The sequence below is a fragment of the Lates calcarifer genome, linkage group LG10, assembly GCF_001640805.2.
Source record: "Lates calcarifer isolate ASB-BC8 linkage group LG10, TLL_Latcal_v3, whole genome shotgun sequence".
NCBI lineage: Eukaryota > Metazoa > Chordata > Actinopteri > Centropomidae > Lates > Lates calcarifer.
Window position 1 is genome coordinate 19,272,507 of NC_066842.1, and position 21,084 is coordinate 19,293,590.

Genomic DNA, 21,084 nt, shown 5'->3' on the forward strand with positions numbered 1-21,084 from the left:
ACCAGCCATACCTATGGGACTGGGCATGAAGTGACTAGGCATGGGCACTTGAAGTAACAAGAAAAAAAAAATCCTAATGGTCCTTCAAAGCATATGTGCAGATATCATGAGGCTTAAATAAGAACTGCAGGAAGCATGGAGGTGCTATGCTATATCAGCTACTGTACAACACCCGGCAAGCTTATAGTGAGCCCCCTAATACGCACTATATCTCCAATCCTGCAGCATTAGGGCTAAGACTAGATGACCACGCAGATAACTAGTAAGTCCAAGTAAAAGAAAGGAGAAGGAAGAGAGGTCAGGAGAGTTAAAAAAAACAAACAAACAAAAAAAAACCTAATGAAGCAAAGTATACTGGTGCACTGCCAACTCGACAGCTTTCTACTGAATTAATCATCATCACCACTCAAAGGGCTAATAATGACAAAGTGACCAGGCATGTCCCCTCCTCTCTGCTTTCTGTCTGCAGCATGGAGCCCACAATTATGGAAGTCCTCCCATCTTGGAGGGAAATGGTCCTCTAATTATCTTTGAACAGAGCAGAACTTCCCAGCTTTCAAGATGTCTATTAAACACACAAAAGAAGCAATTTTTCCAGCAGCAGCAGCAAACAAAGTTTAAGGGCTGTTTGCATGCATGGGTTTTGTTAGTGTTTGTGTGTGCGCCGCGACCCTAACATTCTTTGAATCATGCATCAGTTGATCAACAGCGAGGCCTAATTGTGTGTGTGTGGGCGTTGGCATGGCCAGGTGGAAGCTCTTAGTTTGTTAGCAGTAAACTAATTTTGGGTTTACTGGAAACTGTTTAAACATAGCATTACTACAAGTCTCATATAATCTGCCTTGTGCTGTAATAATCATTTCAATGTTACAAACAAGCCTGTTTGTAAAAGAGAGAGATAAAGAAAGGGACTATTTTTGGGCAGTTGTTTGCTTGGAGAAGCTTTTGCTTATTCTGAGGCAGCTTGTTCCCAGGAGTTCAGAGCACAGCCTCGCTGCAGTTTTGCTTTTGTTTTGTTGTCTTCAGGATCTGTGGTTGAGAGGGAGTTCAGTGCCCCTCTCCTGTTTTCATAGTTACTTGAGCGAAATTTCTTCCGCCACCTTCCCTAAAGTGAGTAATTGTGTACCAATAAATGCAAGGGCTGGGTTGTGTAGTGGGGAAGGAAATTGCAATCATTCCTTGAGACTTTTTTGTGAGCCTGTTTTTGTGTACGATTTTGTGTTGCTCCTCTGTCTCTGTGGAGTGTCCCATGAAAGGGTATTCTTTTAGTATTCACTCAGCCTATTTACTTTGCTGCAGATGGGAACAGTGGGGAAATGGCATTTCCTCTGCATGAACCAGTGGTTTGCATAAGCACTACTCAATCTAAATCTGCTTATCTTTTTCATAAACACTCTGGCTTGTATTTATCTTATATAACAATATAAAAAAAAAACTTCATTACACTGTATTAAGGAAACTGTCCCGTTCCCAGCAGTTTCAGTGATGTAGTATCTGATGTTTTAGTACAAGAATGCTTGATAGTACTCCTCAGAAACTATTTAATGTCAAAGCAACAAATGCTTAAAGACATTTTTAAGGTTATTTAATGCCTGTTACTTTATGATGATGTTAAAGAGTCCAAGAGGTTAACATGCTGACACATCAGCATATAGGCTTGGTGTTTTAATGACCTCCTCTAACCCAAGCTGTCTTTATTTAAAGCTTCTTGCTACCACTCGTGTTTCAGACACTCTCAGATTCCTAACCTCTCACTTTCATTCCCCTCCTGTCCTTGCTCCTCCCCTCTGTTCCCCTCTTCTCACAGGTATGGCCTCGCAAGTGCAAGTGTTCTCCCCTCACACTCTCCAGTCAAGTGCCTTCTTTAGCGTGAAGAAACTGAAGGTGGAGCAGAGTTGTAACTGGGATATGACAGGGTACGGCACACACAGCAAAGTCTACAGCCACAACAGCAGCAAGAACGTGTCGGCCGCCAGTGGCCCCCTAGGCATCAACAGCTCCCTGCAGGTTGCCAGCTCCACCCTGCCCTACGAGCAGGCGCTCATCTTCCCAGCCAGCGCGGGCCACATCGTGGTCACCTCAGCCAGCAGCACTTCGGGGGCCGTGGGGTCTCTGCTGGGTAGCGGCGGGGGTGGAGGCAGCAGCAGCAACAGCAGCGGTGGTGGAGGTGGCGGCGGCGGCAGTGGTGTGGGTGGCGGGGTTGGCGTTCATAATCTGACACGCCGCAGCACGGTCAGTCTCCTGGATACCTACCAGCGATGCGGGCTTAAACGCAAGAGTGAGGAGCTTGATAACAACAGCAGTGTGCAGATCATTGAGGAGCACGGTCCACCGATGATCCAGAACGGAGCAGCCAGTGGAGCCACGGTGGCCACGGTGGCCACTGCCACCTCCACGGCAACATCCAAGAACAGTGGCTCCAACAATGAAGGGGACTACCAGCTGGTGCAACATGAGGTGCTCTGCTCCATGACCAACACCTACGAAGTGCTGGAATTCTTAGGGAGAGGAACCTTTGGACAGGTGGTGAAGTGCTGGAAGAGGGGCACCAACGAGATTGTGGCGATCAAGATCTTGAAAAACCACCCGTCTTACGCACGGCAGGGTCAGATCGAAGTCAGCATCCTGGCACGTCTCAGCACGGAGAGTGCAGATGACTACAACTTTGTGAGGGCGTACGAGTGCTTCCAGCACAAGAACCACACGTGCCTGGTATTTGAGATGCTGGAGCAGAACCTGTACGACTTCCTCAAGCAGAACAAGTTCAGCCCTTTGCCGCTCAAATACATCAGACCCGTGCTACAGCAGGTGGCCACAGCGCTAATGAAACTGAAGAGCCTGGGGCTGATACACGCTGACCTGAAGCCAGAGAACATCATGCTGGTGGACCCGTCTCGACAGCCCTACAGGGTCAAAGTCATTGACTTTGGCTCAGCCAGCCATGTGTCCAAAGCGGTGTGCTCCACTTATCTACAGTCCAGATACTACAGGTAAGAGCTGCAACTTGGAAATACTAATGAGTTTGTTAGAAAATGTATTTCATGAAACACTGCTGGAAATGGCACATAGAAAAAAGAGACGTGTTCCTTTGTTTGTTCCTATTTGTTGTGTTTGGATGGTCATTGTGCTCTCTGCATCTTGTTTGATTTATCGCTGCTTTAATAGGAATGTTTTCATAGTTGAGCTGATTATTTGGCCAAACACCCAGATTTGCTGCCAACCTTATGAGCTGCTGCTGAAGTCCTCTCTCTTCACTCCAACTCTGCCTTTCCTGTTAGCTTGTTTACCCCCTGCTCCCCTCCTCTAGTTAACCCCCCTTCCAATGTGGGAGAGGGCAGTAAAACTCAAATGCTTGCTGAGTAGCCAGCTGCTTATTGTGTTTAATATGATGAAACAAGCATGTTTTACTGTTACTCTGATAATTATAGAAGGCCTGTTTAGTTACCTCACAACATGCTGAAGCTCTGGTAAAGGCGCCACAGACGACAGCGAATATTTGAAGCAGTGACATTTTTTTCTATCATTGGGAGGCTCAGGGGAAGAAAGTGTTTTTTCCTGGTTTCAATAGAGGGTTTTTGAAAAGATCTCAGAGAAACTCCCTCACTGAAGAAGGGCACCAATCATGAGGGGTGGCAGCCTGCCCACAGGCTTCTATTCACCCTTCTGCTCCCCAGGCCCCCGGACCCTCAGCCCCCCATCACCATGGCTGGCTCCCATTTCCCCCGGGATAGAGATGAAGGGTCAGCCTGAGTTCTCCTGTAATATGTGCCTGTAATCCACACCAGCGGGCCCTGCATTAGAACCAGATGACTCTCTGGGAAGGCCTTTCTTTCTTCTCTGGGGGAACTTCTTAAACAGTCTTTTTCGCCCATAGCAAACAGCGTGTTTAGGTCTCAGCAGAGGCAGCGTTGGAAGAACGGTGCGAGGAATCAAACGGTGTCCATGTCTGTACAGAGAGAAGCTTTGTTTTGGGGCTCAGGCCTGGTGCTGGGGGCCAGAGCTGAGGGAAGAACAGGTGTGTGTGTGTGTGTGTGTGTTTGCCACACATGTAAACACACACCCACGCACGTATACCCACTTGCACATGCCAGGTGGTGGCTCTGCAACTGCTCATAGTGCAGATTCTGTCAAGAGAATTTTATGGTCCTCATTTAGTGGATTCTGTTGATAGAAGAGTTTGGTTTTGTTATCGTAACAGTTTATTGTTAGCTTTTTAAAATACTCCACACTGAAGACCATTGTTTGCTGTTAAAACAGGGAGGTGGCAAGGCTTACAGGAGAGAGTACTTTGAATAGTAATATGATTCACACTGCTGTATTCACAGCATTAGAACATTTTATCACATCTGACAAGTGTATTATTTTATTCGAGCTACACTGTTTATTGAACTGTATTTTTTACACGTCTCCCCGACCGGTTCCAAACCCTATATAAAGATCCCTGTATGGGAATTGGATTGTACATGTCAACAGGGCAGTGCTGTTTTATCGGTTTAAGTAGCTCATCCTGAAGTAAACACCACTAGTAGCCTGTTGTTGTTGCTCCTGGGCGGTAGGTCAACAAGCAAGCCATAAAATGTTCCTGTTTGTTTTCATGGGGAGTGACGAGTGGAGGAGAGCGCAGAGATCATCCCTTCATTTCCTCTTGGCAGCGGAGGAGGGGAAAGAAAGGCTGACATTGACCAGAAAATTACCCACCAGCCACCAAAACCTAGACCAGGGACTTGGTGACCCTGGTTTGAGGCATTGGGAGTGGTGTGTGTATATGAGTGTGTGTGTGTGTGTGTGTGTGTGTTTGTGTGTGTCAAAGGGTTTTCTCTACTGCAGTGCCACGCACATACAGTGTGACAATAAAAGTGCACATCCTTACCGAGATTCACTGTGAGGAATGAGGCAAGTCTTACAATTCAATCTAAAGAATGAGCTCATAGGACATGAGCGCTACGGGTGTCTTAACATCGCATGCAGTTTGGGCAGCAAACAAACTTTGGCTGCGGGCACAGTTCATGGTGAGTTCAAAAGCTTAGAGGAGAACATCAAACCATCTTTGATGATTTCAGATGAGAAGATAGAAGGACAGTTTCTGTTGCTGACGCTACCTTTACACTGGTAGAGATTACATACAGGTGTGATTTGCCAGCTCTGACTGGCTGTCTCTGTGTTACTCTATATCCTCCACAATAGCAAAACACCCCCCCCCCCCCCGTCTTCTTTGATTCTTGTTAAGTAAAATATTTATGTCTTGTGCACTTACGTTTTTCTCAACAACTGCTGTTTTTGATTGATGAGCTGAAGTTACTGGCAAGGAGGAATCCTGAGAGCGACCTGTTTGTCTCTCCTTTTTTCCTCCTGTTCCAATCTCTTCATATAGATGAGACTGAATTTCAAGCCCGTTGCATACATTATGCCTACAAAGCCTTTATCACATTCGTTTGCTTCCATCCATTTGGTGGGGATTTCATACCCCTCACACATGGCTGTTTGCATTTTGGACACCATAGATATGCTGTTGACGTGGTATGTGCTGTAAGAGCCTTGCAAATGAGTTATGGATTTTCCACAAGGTTGACTCATGCAAATAAAACACCAGTATTCAAGGTAAACAAGTGATGTGCTATTTGCAAGAACAGCTCTCTGGGTGCTTAGAGTTTCAACTTTGTTCGCTTCAGTGCTGAGCGAATACAGGCTTGTGTAGCTGAGCTCATCTGTCCTTGTCAAATAGGCCTGTCTGTAGCACTTCTCCACTTGGTGTGACTGTACTTGAACGCAGCCAGTCTCCCTGCAATTATTTAAATGTGTTATTACCTCAAGCTCTCTGTAGCCTGCTACAGTATCTCTCTGTCCTGTTCTTAATTATTCTGTGGTGTTTACGTCCTGATTACATCAACTTGTGACCTATTCCTGGTCCTACTTCTTTTATCCGCTGTTCCTCTCCTCTCCTGCTCCCATTCTCCTCTCTTGCCTATAGCTAATGACGTAACAGGTAAGCCGGCTAGTCAAGCTTACCCTGTGCCAGATAAAGGGATTATTGTCTTGTCCCAGTTGGGCATATTTGTCCTATTTATCTCATCGGGTAAAGGCCATGAGATGGGTGGAATGCAGCGAGACATTATTTAAGTTTATGTAAAGTTTCCTGAGGCAGTGCAGCTGGCAGGAGCTGGCCTCGCTGTGGCTGCTGCTAGTGAAAGGGATGTGTAGTGTACAGACAGAGGCAGGGATGTTAGGAGAACATGCTCTCTCACCCTAAATGAGCGTCTGCCGAACTATCCAAAGGCCTGGTCGGTTCAAAAGTTGTTTAGCTATCACTGTCAGAGATTTCTGTCTCCACGCCAATACAATGGAAATTGATGGAATTTGGTCTGTGGTACTTACCATGCTAACAGTTTTTTTCTTTCCTTGGTAGCAAGTAGTTCCAAGGAAAACTGTTTCCCTTGAGTTTTACAGGATGCTTTTTGGTGGTTGTAAGGGCCACCAACAAACTTTTGTACGAGGATGGAGGCAGAAGACTTAGGGATAAATATTTAAAAACCTGAGCTAAAAAATCTCCAGACTATCTGCATGACTTGAAGCAAAAAAAAAGTGGGTGACCCGACTTTGAGTCTCTGTCTGGTTAGTTTGCAGTAGGTGCCTGAACACAGCATATAGACTACACTACTCTTGAGGGGTCAGTATACTTCAGTGGAAGTGCTTGTCAGGTGGTTGAACTCCCCCCTGACCAAGAATTTCTGTAACTCTCTGAAACCAACAGTCCGACTGTCAAAATCCAACAAATTAGGCAGCGTTCAGCTCTTTTTTTCATTCTTACTCTTTAGATGTAAAAATATCGACACCTTCTCAAAGAGCCTGTCTGAAAGTGCGCGCCATTATCTCTGTATTTAAATAGTCAATTAACATGTTTCGCCCTTCTCTTTTCACTCCACCTGCAGCTGTTTGGAGCAGCTATAAACACCTTTACCTTCCTACATTTCCATAGTTGGTTTTGAGCATACCCCGCCCTTTCTGTACACATGAAAGGCTCTTTACATGTGGATATTACACTGGCTTGCTCAATTGCCACAAGAAGGAGCAATAGCGACAGGGAGAGAGCTATTTCCTCTGGTAATTAAATATCTTAATATTAACAACTCTGAGGCCTGAAGCTGTACTGAACGCATGTCAGCACCTGCCAACTCTTACCTCTTATTTAACATGCACACATCACAGACGCCATACTTACACATGCATAAGCAACGTATATGGTACATCAAAGACTTTAGATATTCTACAGTAGTAGAGCCTGAGGAATCAGCCTGTTAGATATTGTGGGTGAAAGGACAATGAGTCAGCGGTGTCTGAGAGGGAGGAATGGGCTTGTTGATGTCACCAGTAATCTGAAGTGGCCAGAGTCTGTGTACTATTAGCACTATCAGTGTGAAGCCAAAGGCCTGTGGCAGAGGAGATCTTAATGCATCCAGATGGAAACTTCACAAAAAGCTTGTATTATGGAACTCACTGTATTATCTCATTCTACTGTTAGAGCCCATATCTTTATTCACGTTGGCAGTAAAGATGGGTGCAGCTGATGCTACGGTGTGATCTCTGACACCCCCGGGCTTATGTCGTTACCTTAATAACTGATGAAATATGTATCTGTCTTCATCAGGGGTGGTGCGGTGGGTGCTCGGGCTGAGGTGCACGAGTGTAAGACGAGCCTCTGCCCCACCTGTCTATCTGTCTCTCTATCTGTTGTTAGCGTCGCACAACCAGACAGACAGGGCAGGCGTTCCAGCACATTTACCCTGCCTCCGTGCGAAACATCAAGGGGTGTCTTAATGAATGAGGTTGCTATTAGTTACTGTTCTGTGAAGCGTGCGTTAAAGTGTATGTGTGTATGTGCCAGAGAGGGAGAGAGAGGTAGGTAAACACCAGGATCAGGTTGCTACAGAGGGAAAAAGATGAATTAGAAAAAAGGACGGAAAAGCAGATTCGCTCAGTGGCAGCGTTAATAGTGCAGGTGTTGTTTATGGGAAGATTCTCAAGGAAAGTATCGTGAACGGGAAGGAGTATGGGGGAGAAGAAGGTAGAAGGACAGAGGCGGGTGGGGAGGGGGTGTATAAGGTCGTTGTTTTGCATTCCTCACCAGTACCTGGAACAGTGCTCTCTTTCCCCCAAGCAGTGGAAGATTATTACTGATGCAGATGAGCTTTCATTAGGTTCAGCCTGACTGGGTGGTCGCTGTGGCACGTTGTTCCATTTTTTTTTTTTTTTGCTGACTTTCTGGTCGGTTTGTTTTTTATAAAGCTTTATATCTCCAGCTTGTGGCCACTCTGGGGCCAGAACCATCCTGTTGTTGATGCTGAAATTATCAGGACTTGGCTTACAAAAAAAGACCCCAAAGATGATAATTACTTCTCCCTGTATTCACTACTGTGCTTTTTATGACAGTCATAACATCTTAGTATGCATGACAGAATCCTAATAACCTGTTTCTCATTTATAATTTGCCTCTGGGCAGCTCTTCCATGTGTCTCCACAGAGGAGCCGGCAAGCAGGAGACATGTAGCAGCTAAGCTAATTAACTACTGGTAGTCAAGCATATGCATTGAAACGTATACAGTAGTCAACCGCTCACTGTCATTTTGGCAAATAATGAACAAGAATTATTTAACTCTGAAGGAAAAATGTGGACTTTCCCATCTAGCTGATAGATATATACCTATCAGTACAATCTGACAGGCTGCATAGGTATGTGTGTAGGGTGCGTGTACGCGTGTGTGCTGCTAGTGTGGGACTGTGTGCCTATCCTGCGATAAGACAGAGCTTTCTGAGTTTCACCACATTGTTTCATCCCGGCTACTTGTCTTTGTTCTCCCTCACAGTTCAATTTCCATACATTTCCCAGGATATTAAGCTGACGGAAATTAAGCTGCCTTGATAAAACGCAGCGAGCCGCCCACTCATGCTCACTAAGGCTGCAATCTCTCTGCTCTGTATTGATTGGCTTATTTGAAACATAGGATTTTTCCTCACCCGAGCTTTTTTTGGGGTGGTTCACAAACATTGGCACCACACTAGTAAGAACTTGCTCAACCATTCAGGTTTGTAGAGTTGCTGCACAACACCGCAGGCTAACTGAAAAATCATAAAGTGGAAGGTCATTAAAATGGCCAAGCTCGGCTGAAGGGTTACGACCGCAGAACAATGGAATTTTCTTCTCATTTAAATCTGAAAATCATTAACTGCACAGGTGAAATTTCTCACAGCAGTAGTCACATATTAATTTTCCTGCTTGCCGCAGATTTGTCTTTCTTTTCTGAATTCAAGCACCAGTGGGTTGGCAGGGTGATGGCTGCCATCAGCAGCTGACTGGCACAGGTGCCCCCAGGTCTAAATAAATCATGAGGCCTACTGCTGATTCCCCCCCTCCGCCCCTTCTTCACCATTCCTGTATGCCTGCCATCCCTCCCTCTGGGAGCTCCAGAAAAGGGGGTGGCCCCCACCACCACTACCGCCGCCGCCGCATGCTGCCTCGGCTTCCTCGGCTTCCTCCCGCCCTCCTTCCCTTTCTCCTCTTTCCCACCTCCCCTCACCTAAGCGTCACCCCCACCCCAACCTCTTCCATCCACTTACATGAATATTTAAAAGCTAACACCGGGATGGAAAATATGCAGCAAGGGCAGTGAAGACTTGCTCAAGAGAGAGAGAGAGAGAGAGAGAGAGAGGGGAAAAAAAAAGAAATGTTCGTTTTGGGACCCTGAATTTCCTAATTTAAGGCAGGTCATGGAAGTGTTGATGAAATTCAGAGAGGTCGACTTAGAGGGAGAGAGAGAGAGAGCGAGAGAGAGAGAGAGAGAGTTATAAAGACACAGAAAAACAGAGACTGTTAACAACAATCAGAGGGGGAGACAGAGAGAGGGCAGGAGGGACACTGAGAGAGACTGATCCAAGCTATAGCTGTCCAGCTGGGGAGAGGACTGGGGGGGACTGGGGGAGGCCCGTCAGGGACCTGCAATTGGCTCCATGCTGGCTGTGTGTGTGTGTGTGTGTGTGTGTGTGTGTGTGTGTGTGTGTTCGGACTAACTGCCACTGTGACAGAGAATGCCTGGTGTGCAGAAGCCCATGCAGGCTCCCATGAAGTTTTCAACAGAACAAAACAGATGCATTTGTTTTCTCAATTGGAGGAATTTGCTAATGTGCATATACAAGGGTAAATAGTTTGGCTAATTTGCAGCAGGCAAGTGGGCAGAGCTCTCCATCGCTCAGCCAGCCAGCTGGGGCCCCTGTATAGAGAGAAAAAGAGGCTTTGATGACCCCCCCCCCCCCCACTCCACCACCAGGACCACATCTCTCTCTCCCTCTCTTCATTTAGTATCATCCCTAGCTCAACACAATAAGTTGATTTTCCTCTAAATACCATTTTAACTAATTTATCTGCTTGCTTTTATGTCCCGCCTCCCCCTTCCCTTTTAAACACATTCATGGCGTTTTGATAGAAGATGTTCGACAGCCCAGTTAAACATAGCTCATATTCATGGTGACAGTTGTCGCTCTATAAAAATGTTGCTATTTTTCATTGCAGATGGCAGAATTAAATGAGGCTCTGTTCTTATCACGCAGGCTATTTTCAGCACCTCTCATAAAGTCATAAAGCAACATTGCCATGTGACTTTTAGATTCCAATTAGTAACGTCACGCTTTGCTCACATTTATGGTCGTCATTTTCAGATTGGGTCTAAAGATATTTCACTTTAGTCAAGGGAAAAGGAATAAAATTAAACCACAGTCTAATGAACAGCAGCAAGAAAATCATATCAGATTTGACCATACATGACACAGTCATGATTTACAGGAAGTTTCTGCACCAACATTAAAGCGGGTTCATGGGTTAACAAAGGGGTAAGGGAAGTTTATAACATAACGTTTATCAGCAACAGAGGATCTGATGAAGCCATCTGTTGGCACTGAGGAGTAGTCTGGGTTGAAGTCTTGCATAGCAGTCTTGCTCAGATGTCAAAAGAAAAGCCTGTTTCCACAGAATGTACATCAGCATCGTCATTCCTTTATTGACCTTGTATCTCAGTGAACTCCACACATACAATATGGACGTCTCTAGGGGCTTCTGAAGATGAGCCAGAGGAGCTTTTCATAAAAATTGCTTTTTTTTTTTTTTTTTTTTTTTTTTAGAATATAATGGACACTCAAGATTGTGTTGAAGCAGTGTGCAAGTCATAAAACTGGTCTGAAGAAAATCCTAATTCATCCAAGCTTGATAAATAATTTAAAATGACTAATAGCGCCTTGTGACAGAGAATGTATCGCTGTGGTGTATCAGATTGCGGTGGTTTTGGCCCGAGGCATAATTTGTTTGGAAAAATAATTACTCCTGTATTGGATCCTGGTTAAATATTAAAAGGGTTAGCATTAGGAATGGAGCAGCATCAAAGGGTGTTTTGGTCTACTTCTGGGCAAACCCCTGTCGCTGTAGACATCACTACTGCAGATAGGCAGCCACAAAGAAGGGAAACAGCTGCATTTTATTGGTTAATTCAAACTGCATTGCTACATTTTCCAAAAAGAAGAGCAATGCAAACTAATGAACTTTCCCCGTGCGCTTGCCCACCATGCTTTGAAGACTAATCCCAGTGTTTTATGAGAGAGCAGCGTCAGATTGTCTGTTGAGTTCAGCTGGTTATTGAGAGCACAAGCTGTGAGGTACCAAAGAGCATAAAGATGCTATATATCAGGCCACAGAGGAAACAAAAAAAAACATGTTCCGGTGAGATTGTAGATAACAAAAAGAAGAAAAAGAAGAAATACAACAATAAAAAAATGAACAAAAGAACGAAAGGCAAATTAATCACTAGAAATGTGAACAATCGCTGCTCAGCCATACAAGGCAATTTGCTGTGTGTGTGTGTGTGTGTGTGTGTATGCACTGCCTGACTAAACGCAGAGGTTATGTTCTGTCCCACTACACGCTAAACCTGTTCAATGTTCACATCCTCAAACCACCTAATGGCCCCTGCAGGATGAACTGATTTACAGCATATTGGGAAGGTTTTTGTGCATAAGCACACATTCCCAGCAAATGCACACAACGTGGCACCAGGTGTGCCCCGACCGGCTATCACTGAGCTGAGAGAACATGGCATCTCAGTGTGTGTTATCAGCATGAACTGGACATAACTCACATCACCCCTTTAAACACAGCAGGGACGTCAGGGAGGCAGCAACGCCACTGCACAGTGTTTCATTACAGCCAGAATCTATATATCATCAAACAGATGGCTTCTCTTTAAACAAAGACAGTGCTGTTGTCCTTGTACCCAGCGAAAGGGAATTACATGTATTTTTCCCGCTCTCTCTTCTTTTTTATGATGGCCACACACTGGCTTCAAACAGACTTTATCTGCCATCAGCATACGTGCTATCCAACTCTGGAATTTTATAGGTTATTCACCAACCACTGTCATTTCTCATGCTAATTAAGAGCAACTGAAACTCATGTGAATGCAGATGCAGAATTTTTTCTGCACATGTTCCATTAAAGACTTGGACACCTTAAGCAGAAATCAAGGTTCAGCACATTCAGAATAGACATATTATACAAATCCATTAACGTGTAGCCCTGGATCCTGCACAAGATGCTTTCAGCACACAAATCAACTACAGTATAATACCCTCATTTAAGAAGGAAATGCATTTAACGTCAGTGACATAAATAAAATGCCCTTGTGTGTTTAAAGAGTGTATACAAATCTTTTCTACCACCCTTTTCTTTATCCTGTGTTTTTGTCGAAATGAATGAAGAACATTAACACGCATCACTTCACAGGAGTTCTAAAAAGAGTCTCTCTGTTGCGTCCGTCACCATGGCAACCAAGGCTCTTGTTCCAAAATTGTCCGTTTTGCTTCTGAAGGTGCAACACCTGAACAAGACCGGGGCTGTTTTGATCCTGCCCGCCTGGCCCCAGCCGACAGCTGTGTACTTTAGGGACAGGGAGGGCCCTTGAGCCACACTCTCATCTCGCTGCTATTGTTTGCCCAGGTGGGCCAGGACGCCCTGGCTTTCTCCACGCACCCACCCCCCACTCTCGCTTGCCTTTTCCTCCCTTTCTCTATCTCATTCCCTCTCCCTCACTCTCCATCTCTTCCTCTTTCTCTCTCGCTTCTCTCTTTGTTCCACAGGGAACTGTGGTCCAACTGAAGCTCTCGGTTACACAAAGAAACCCAAATTGGCTTTCATCTGCAGCCTGTTAGCAGCTGTGTACATTGTGCGTTTATGCTCCGTCTAAGCACAGAAAAAGTATAGATTTTACCCATGACAATGTTATTATTATTGGCTTTGAGTCATAGCTCTCCTCGCAGAAAGGCTTGCTTCTCTTACAACTCTGGGGTAGGTTTCTAATTTCTTATAGTCTTTGGCATGCCTTTGCTGTTAGCAGTGCTATTACGTATGCTACCATCTTTCCGGTTTTGAAGCAGGTTTCAAATGCAAAAATAGGATGATGTTATAAAGCATCCAGAATCCCATTCTCCACTTCCATCCCAGGTCAATATGTGTGCCAAGCTCTTGACATAACACTCATATGTGCAGGAGGAGCACAAATCCGCCCCCCAAAGGCCCAAACTCCCAAACCAACCCTGTTATTCACAGTGTCACCATGGTGACAATGAAGCTTCAAGTCAGACACAAAGATGGGCTTTTTAGGTGTGTTCATTCGCTATTCCTACTGAGACTGTGTGTGTGTGTGAGAGAGAGAGAGTGGGAGAGAGAGTAAGGAAGAGGGAGAGATGGCCCATTTAGCATACCCAGAGTTTCTGGCCTTGTATACAGCACTGCTGAGGGCACTGAGAAGAACAGCTGAGAAAACAGCAGGGAACATTCATTAGTGATCCCTGCCCCTTGTCTCCTTTCCCTCCTCTTTGCTTCTTTTTTACATCTTTCCATCCTCCTTTCACCTCCCTCCCCTCTCTCACATGTCCCCTTGCTTCCATCCCTCCCTTCCTCTCTCCCATTTCCTTTATCCCGACCTCTGTCCCTCACGCAAATCTGCCTGGCATTTCAATCATCACACCCAGAAGCCATATAGGATAGCACAAAGCCTCATCCCTCACAGCTGGCCACAAGGTCAGAGAGTCACTATATATATATATATATATATATATATATATATGTATATATATAATGTATTGCATCTCAAGGAGAGAAAAAGAAATATCTCTGAAATCATTTGACAGCCTCATATACAGAATATGTGGATGTTATATTGCGCAGAGTAGTGAAAATATGGGTATTGCTCTTTCCTTTTAGCACACTAAATAGGTTTTAAAGGGAAAAGGAGGTCAGATACTTTACAGTGCCTTCCTTTGCGGGGGTGTGTGTGTGTTCTAACAGGTGTCCTACAGTCAAATATCTGTGCCCACAAGCACCATGCTGCTGATGGAGTTAACTCAGCTGCTCTCGAATCAGTCAAAGGCGAGCGTTACCGCAGGAGTAAAGAATTTAGCTAGACTCCTTGAACTCATGTGCTCATCTTTGTGCTCGACTCTTCCCTTTGAATCGTCAGCGCGTTCCGCAGCTCAAATCAATCATAACTACAGCACCTGTTCTACAGAAATGCCAGCATCAGTTAAAAGGGCCCTCTGTTTGTTTGTTTGTCTGTCCGTGTGTCTGTCAGTTTTGTTTTGCCTTTTTCTTTGTGGGAGCAGGGGGAAAAAGGTAGAGAGCGGAATGGAAGTGCATTGAATCATAAATGAGTTGAGGAGTGTGTCGGTGCATTGGAGGGGCTCAGTGTGATAGCACCAGCTACCTGTCACATTTCTGTCTCCTCTTTGTTTTCATCCTAAAAAAAGCCTCTCTTCTTCTTCTTCTTCTTCTCTCTCTCTCTCTCTCTCTCTCTCCCTCACAAGCTCTCCTAAGTCTTGATTTATGAAAAGAAGCCATTTTGTGGGGCTAATTACATAAAGCCGGCTGCTGAAGGATCTGAGGACAAGTCATAACAGCCCTTTTAGATATACTGCAGACAGCTGAAGCGGGGCTGACCCTGGACCAAGAGCAGAATCATTGGTCACGAATGTTGAGCCTGTGTACAACAGATGATGCCCCTCAGTTTGCTCTCACCACATGAGCTCAATTTTAAAAGGTTCTCTTTACAGCAAGCTGACTCAATAAGACCAGTGTACTATAAGAATATGTAAGGATTCATAGATAAGTCCTTCCCAAAACACAGGAAAGTAACTGTGTTCACGCAAACAACCACCAAGTATGGACAGCGACACGCTACAGCACACCTCCCGCCTCCTTTCCTGTTGTTAAACTGGGTGTGAGGAGCGCTATTTGCATTACAAGGTTCCCGTGGAGCAGAATAAAACGCAGACAGAGCTGTGAGCAAAACGAACACTCTCAGGGTGGCCCCGCGCTAATTGCGACCGGGGTGCATTTACTGATTATAGTTAAGTGGTCCAAAATGGTCCCCTGCTCTCTGTTACATTGACCCACTCCCTCCCCTGGTGGATGTGGTCAATAGCAGGCCCTGTTGAGATGCCTTTCCACTGAGGGAAGAAAACAGGCTCCAATCGCGCCTGTCTCCTCGCTTCGTCTGCCGTAGCACGCAGGGAGGGGGGGAGGGGGGGTGTTGGAGAGAGAAAGCACTGATTTTAAATCAGAGTTTATAACAAGGTGAACAATGGAGTGGGGACAGTGGGAACCAGACAGCTGCTATTTTCATTTATTTCTTATGAAATAAATGTTGAATTGGAATACAAATATCAAATTGGATCCGAGTGCAGTGGCTAAAATTATTTGCCATAAATTTGAAAGACTCAACTCATTTGTGTTGTTGAGGCTGTCTTTTTCTTTTTTTCTTTTTTTTTCTTCCAGCTCATGACTATTCATGTCGCCAGAAGAAACATGCAAGTGTGGTCAAATGGAAATTAATGGTATGCAAAGTGGAATGTAAATGTAGTTGCAGAAGAAGAAAATTAAATCCTGCAAGGTTGCATGCATAGACGGGGCCAGGTCAGTGTTTTGTATTTCCTCTCTTCCCCTGTTGCCTGCACCTTAACAGGAGGCCCCGCGGTGGGAGAGCAGGCTTGGGGTGATATAACAGCCACTGGATCACACAGACTTTGATCTTCCCTCTGGGTTTCTGAGCGTCTATGGGATAGTCTTTAGGCGTACTGATGAGGAGGTGGAGATCTCACACCCCCTCTAGTGCCGACTCGCCAGCAGGTCTCTCTATTTTACCACACAGCATATCTTTAGCCTGGGTGTCAGTATTTTTTTTCTTAGAAGTATAGGTTTGCAGTTTTCTTCATTCCCATGAAGAAATAAAGCAAGTTCACACTCTCTGCTTTTCTTGATCACTCTTCTTGATGTCCATAGCCTTGTCATCTGAACACAAAGAGAAATATTCTGGTCAAGCCAGATAGACCATGTCTTTTCACGTCTCTCTCCCTCTCCTAAGGAGTCGTTTCCTTCCTAAAAGTGTTTCTCAGAGGGGGTTTGAGTCTTACAGCAGGTCTAGTGTTTTACGTAACCCTAACACAGTGATGTAATTCCTTCTCTCCCCGAATGCTGGTGTCAGAAACACTGGGCTGTGTCCCTCTAGCCGTGCAGTCTGCCCTTGTGTCATAATCTCTCCCATGCCTGGCCTGATCCCGCTCTGATTTATGTAATTAACTGATGTCACCGCTCTGGATTGCTTGCAAACACTGTATCACTGCAGCCCTGATTTCCCTAAAAGTAACAAATCCTTGAGGACCCATGGTCTATTAAGGCTGTTATTCACATAGCTTACAGTTATATGAGGGGGGATATTAAAAGTCAGAAAATAACAAGCCCCATTACATAAACATGGAGAAGTAATTGGGGTAGAAAAAAAGTTTCTTTTATTATAGGAGCTAGCAAAATTACTACATGCCAATTAGAGAGTGAGTGTTTTATGAGTTTGGCTTGCTGACGTGGAGGGATTTGTGTGTGCATATGTTTGTGTGCGTGTGTGTGCAAATGGGTGTATAGAGTGAGACGGGGGTCAGCCTTGTGTGACTAATACACCACACAACCTGTGCTTTTTGAGCACAAATACTAACAAGAGCACATAACAGCCAGGACTGTGTTCTCTAAAAAAAAAAACAAAAACGCTCCTATCATAGTTGGGTGGGACTCCTTTTGTTTGTGTACATGGCTGGCTGTTTGCACTCCTGTATGCACATCTGTGTGTACAAGCACAAACAAACATCCAACTGTGCTGGATGATTAGATTTCCAGGGCATGGCCAGTGGCTCGTATGACTTGGTGTATCCATAGGGTGTGAGCGAAGGCAGGCTTTTCTGGCGATCAGACCTGACCTACAAACAGTCAGGCAGACGTATAGGCAAGACGCTAAATCTAGATAGACAAGCAGGAAGGCACACAGACAGGAAGACAGTATGGCAAACTAGCAGACTGGTAAAAAGTAGACAGATAGACCCACAGACAGATACAGGGCAGGGTCTGGCTGCAGGGAGATACGGGCCCTTTGGATGAACATTTAGGTTAGACAGACTGGGTGAATGTGTCAGGCTTTGCTGCTGCCCTCAGACATAGATCAAACATAGAATCAGCCACCCAGGACACATCACATTGCTCAAGGCCCAGTGTCGCCCTCCTGACTGGGGCAGGGGCTCTGCCCCCCCCCGGAGGGGAGGAGATCCAAGGACGTCTCCTGAAGTTTCCATGGTTGCATATCTCAGCTAGATCCAGCCTTGTTTGTTTCGCCTGCAACATGCTCCGCTGCACCGACCCACATTAATGAAGTGCTCGCAGACTTAACCCTTAGGTGGCCAAAACTAGACGGACCAAACTAGCACACATTTGCAAGGCACAGACGTGCCATTTGTTCCATGTTCCCATTTCATTGCTGTGGTGACATTTAGGCTAGCATGTGATGGGAAATGAGCTTGGTTAGTGTTTCCCGTGTCCCACGTACCATTCCTGATGATAATGAGGGGAAAAAAAAGGCCAGAGGAGAGGGGTGGGGTCAATATGCTAATAGTGGGTGTACATTTAGATGCCTCACTATCAGCATGGAGTGGTTTGGAGAGATGGGCTATCATTCTCTACCTCCTTTCCCCTCATTATCCCCCCACGTCTTTCTCCATCTCTGTCCTCCCCCATCCCCAGCTTTCTCCTCTCATCCCTCCCCATGCCCTTCAGTATCTCCTCTATACACCCCCCCACCCCCAACCGCTCCATCTCCCTCCTGGTTCTCCTCCTCTACACCCACCCACCCAGCCCCCAAACGCCTCACTCCCAGAATATGAGATACATTTGTTTTCCTCCGCCAGGCTTTGAGAGTGGGACGCGTGGCGTGCAAAGTGCTGATGTGTTGGTTTCTGGGTAATTATAACATCCCTCGGTCTCTAAGAAAACTCTAAACTAATGTTTAATTTGCCTCTCCGCTCAAAGGAAGCCCTTCTTTGTTATTGCCGTGGCAATTAGCTGGAGCCAAGGCCCAGGCATTTCCTGTGATTGTTGTGATTTGCATAGAGAGCGAATCAGAGAGAGTATCAAGACCCTATACCCCTCTTCTCGCACTGCCATTACAACCACCCACTCCTCCCTTCCTACCTCTTTCCCTTCGTCTCCTCCCTCTATCCCCCTGCTACACCAAATCTCCATCAGTGGCCTAGCAACCAAAACTGAAGCCCCAGTGTCTGATACCTCTGTACGTTGTGGTTGATTGACAGGGGCGGAGCTGGCTAACTGGAGGGTACAACACAATGATTTAATTTTTTTTTTTCCAAATTGTACATGTCAGCAGGTCACGTGTTTTTTCGCCGCACAGTCCCTAGTGGTCACCCTCCACTTTCAGCCAATAGCCTCTAATGAACTGCCTGTTTGTAACCTAGCTGGTGGCATTCCGCTGAGGATGGCGCTAATGAACGGTGTTAATTGAAAGTACGAACGTACCATCCGTAGATGAAGATGTCACACCCGTTACGTGCGTACTGGCCACACAACTGCATTCAGTGTTTTCAGTGTGGTGCAGCAACATGGGGGCCAATGTGTAGTTAATGAGATTATCAGTCACAAAGTAAACAGCTAGATGATGGTGAACGTGCTGTTTTTTTTGGTCCTGAGGGGAAACCATTAACTAGCATTGCTGCATCATGGCAGCTATTGTGTTTTCTGCTCTGGCCAGATAAGAAATAGATCCCCCCATGACTGTTTAATCTCAGTCTGAATTCAGACGCCGTGTTTTATGACAGAATTGTTACTGTGTGTCCTAATAATTCACGATTGGCATGAATTTCTTTATCAGCAGTTTGGCCATATTTGTTATCATTGAGTACTTCTGAATTAATGAGTTCTAATGTGTTAAACCTAACCTTAATGAACTCCTATACAACAGCTAATTTCCATAAAAGCCTCACTGTGCAGCTTTGTCAAGCTTTAGTTTCATTAGAATACCTGAATGAATTTGCCTTGCCTTATCAACCTGTCTCTGTGTCTACGCTTGCTATTATAGTACCACTGTGCGATATGATATCCACATTTCCTCCACTGCTTCTCTCTTATGCTCTCATCAGATTATTAGAACTGGTATTTTCCCATTTGTGGGTTTTAGCGCTAAGAGCTGTGGCTTCAGGGAGCCTGTTTAGTGGATAGAGAGAGAGAGAGAGAGAGAGAGCTAGAAAGAGGGCGCAGGGAGAAAGGAAGTGAGAGAAAGAGGGGTAGGCAGAGAGTTAATGGTGAGATAGAGGGTAAGCTGCGGGGGCTGTTAAACCTGAGGAGTGGCTAATCCATGAGACGGCACTCTGCGCTCATCTGCTCTGGACTGGTGTGGCACGGCTGGCGAGTGGCACATCCAGGGCCCCAGCAGTCAGACATAGCCTCCTGATCTATATTTCAAAGCTGAGAGTAGAGAGGAATTCAGTAATGAGCTCCCATCTTCCTTTTGGTAGTGGAAGACTCTCTTTGTGGAACTAATTGAAAGTGGCATGTGGAGCGTCAGGGAGCTCTTTGGGGGCTGCGCTGCGTTTCAAGGGATGTGAAAAGATAAGCCTGCATGCCGCTGTGGCTTTTGTGTCACAGGTCTGAAATAAACAGGTCTCTTAGAGGAGAGTGATGCACTTTACGGCTACGATTGTGGAGGGGGATGTTTTTTTGGTTGTTTTTGTGTGTGTGTGTGTGTGTGTGTGTGTGTGTGTGTGTGTGCATTTTTATTCATCTACAACAACCTGTGTCCATTCCCGAAATTACACCCCCACGCACATTCCGCATCTCCTCTTCTATCCCTCCCCTTAATAAATCTAGTTTTCTGTGTCAGCTCATCAGAGATGCGGTGTGTATGTGTGCACACGTTTGCGCAGACACGTGTGTTAGTTGGTTCTCTTTCAGCACAGTGGAGGAGCGGCTCTGATGGGAGAGGGGCTTTCTCTATTACAAATATGGAAATGGCCCGAGACGTATGCAGTTAGACTGATATACTGCGTGGCATTTACTGAAATGATGAAACGGAGCCTGGCCTTAACTATTTACAGACACACACATGCATGAACGCTAATATACCCACACTCTCATGCAAACACACACACTCACAGTCAGAGACACAGAAATATATACCCCGTTGGCATTTCACTTGTGTTTGGCAGGTGTGTGAATTCCGCTTTTCTGTCCAACTGGCCTGTTGTGGAGCCAGTGAGAACCTCATGGACAGGAAGGACACATGTCACTGAGGCTTCTTCGTGATTTTTTTTCTCCAAAATGCAGCGCTGCACATTCCTCAGCGGTTAAAGCTGTGGGAAATGTGCTTTTTTGCCCTGTACATCTGGATCTTAGAGTTGCTGTGGGAACTTTTGGAATATCAAAGTATGTTCTGATGTGCTGTTATTTAATCAAGACCTGACTCAACTATCTTTCTCACCACTGATTGTTAGTTTGGTAAATGATAGCACCCACCCTCTTAATGTCATTGCTGAGCTGGAGGCTAAACAGGAGGAACTGATAGAGAGAAGTGTTTTGATGATCCCCTCTTATGATCTAACCAGGGTCCTGTTTCTGTGGGGCTTCGCAACTTGTCTCATGCATTTATTTATTACATTATGAGCTCGGTTTTA

The 21,084-nt window shown here is 45.5% G+C and overlaps 1 protein-coding gene across 3 annotated transcripts in view; it reads left to right on the plus strand.

Annotated features, from left to right (window-relative positions):
- The window catches only part of hipk2 (homeodomain interacting protein kinase 2), a 71,762-nt gene that overhangs the window by 15,258 nt on the left and 35,420 nt on the right, over positions 1 to 21,084 (plus strand). For all 3 annotated transcript variants that reach the window (XM_018664415.2, XM_018664416.2, XM_018664417.2), the window contains exon 2: positions 1,808 to 2,990. In XM_018664415.2, coding sequence (XP_018519931.1) covers positions 1,808 to 2,990 — 1,183 coding nt within the window. The remainder of the gene's footprint in view (positions 1 to 1,807; positions 2,991 to 21,084) is intronic.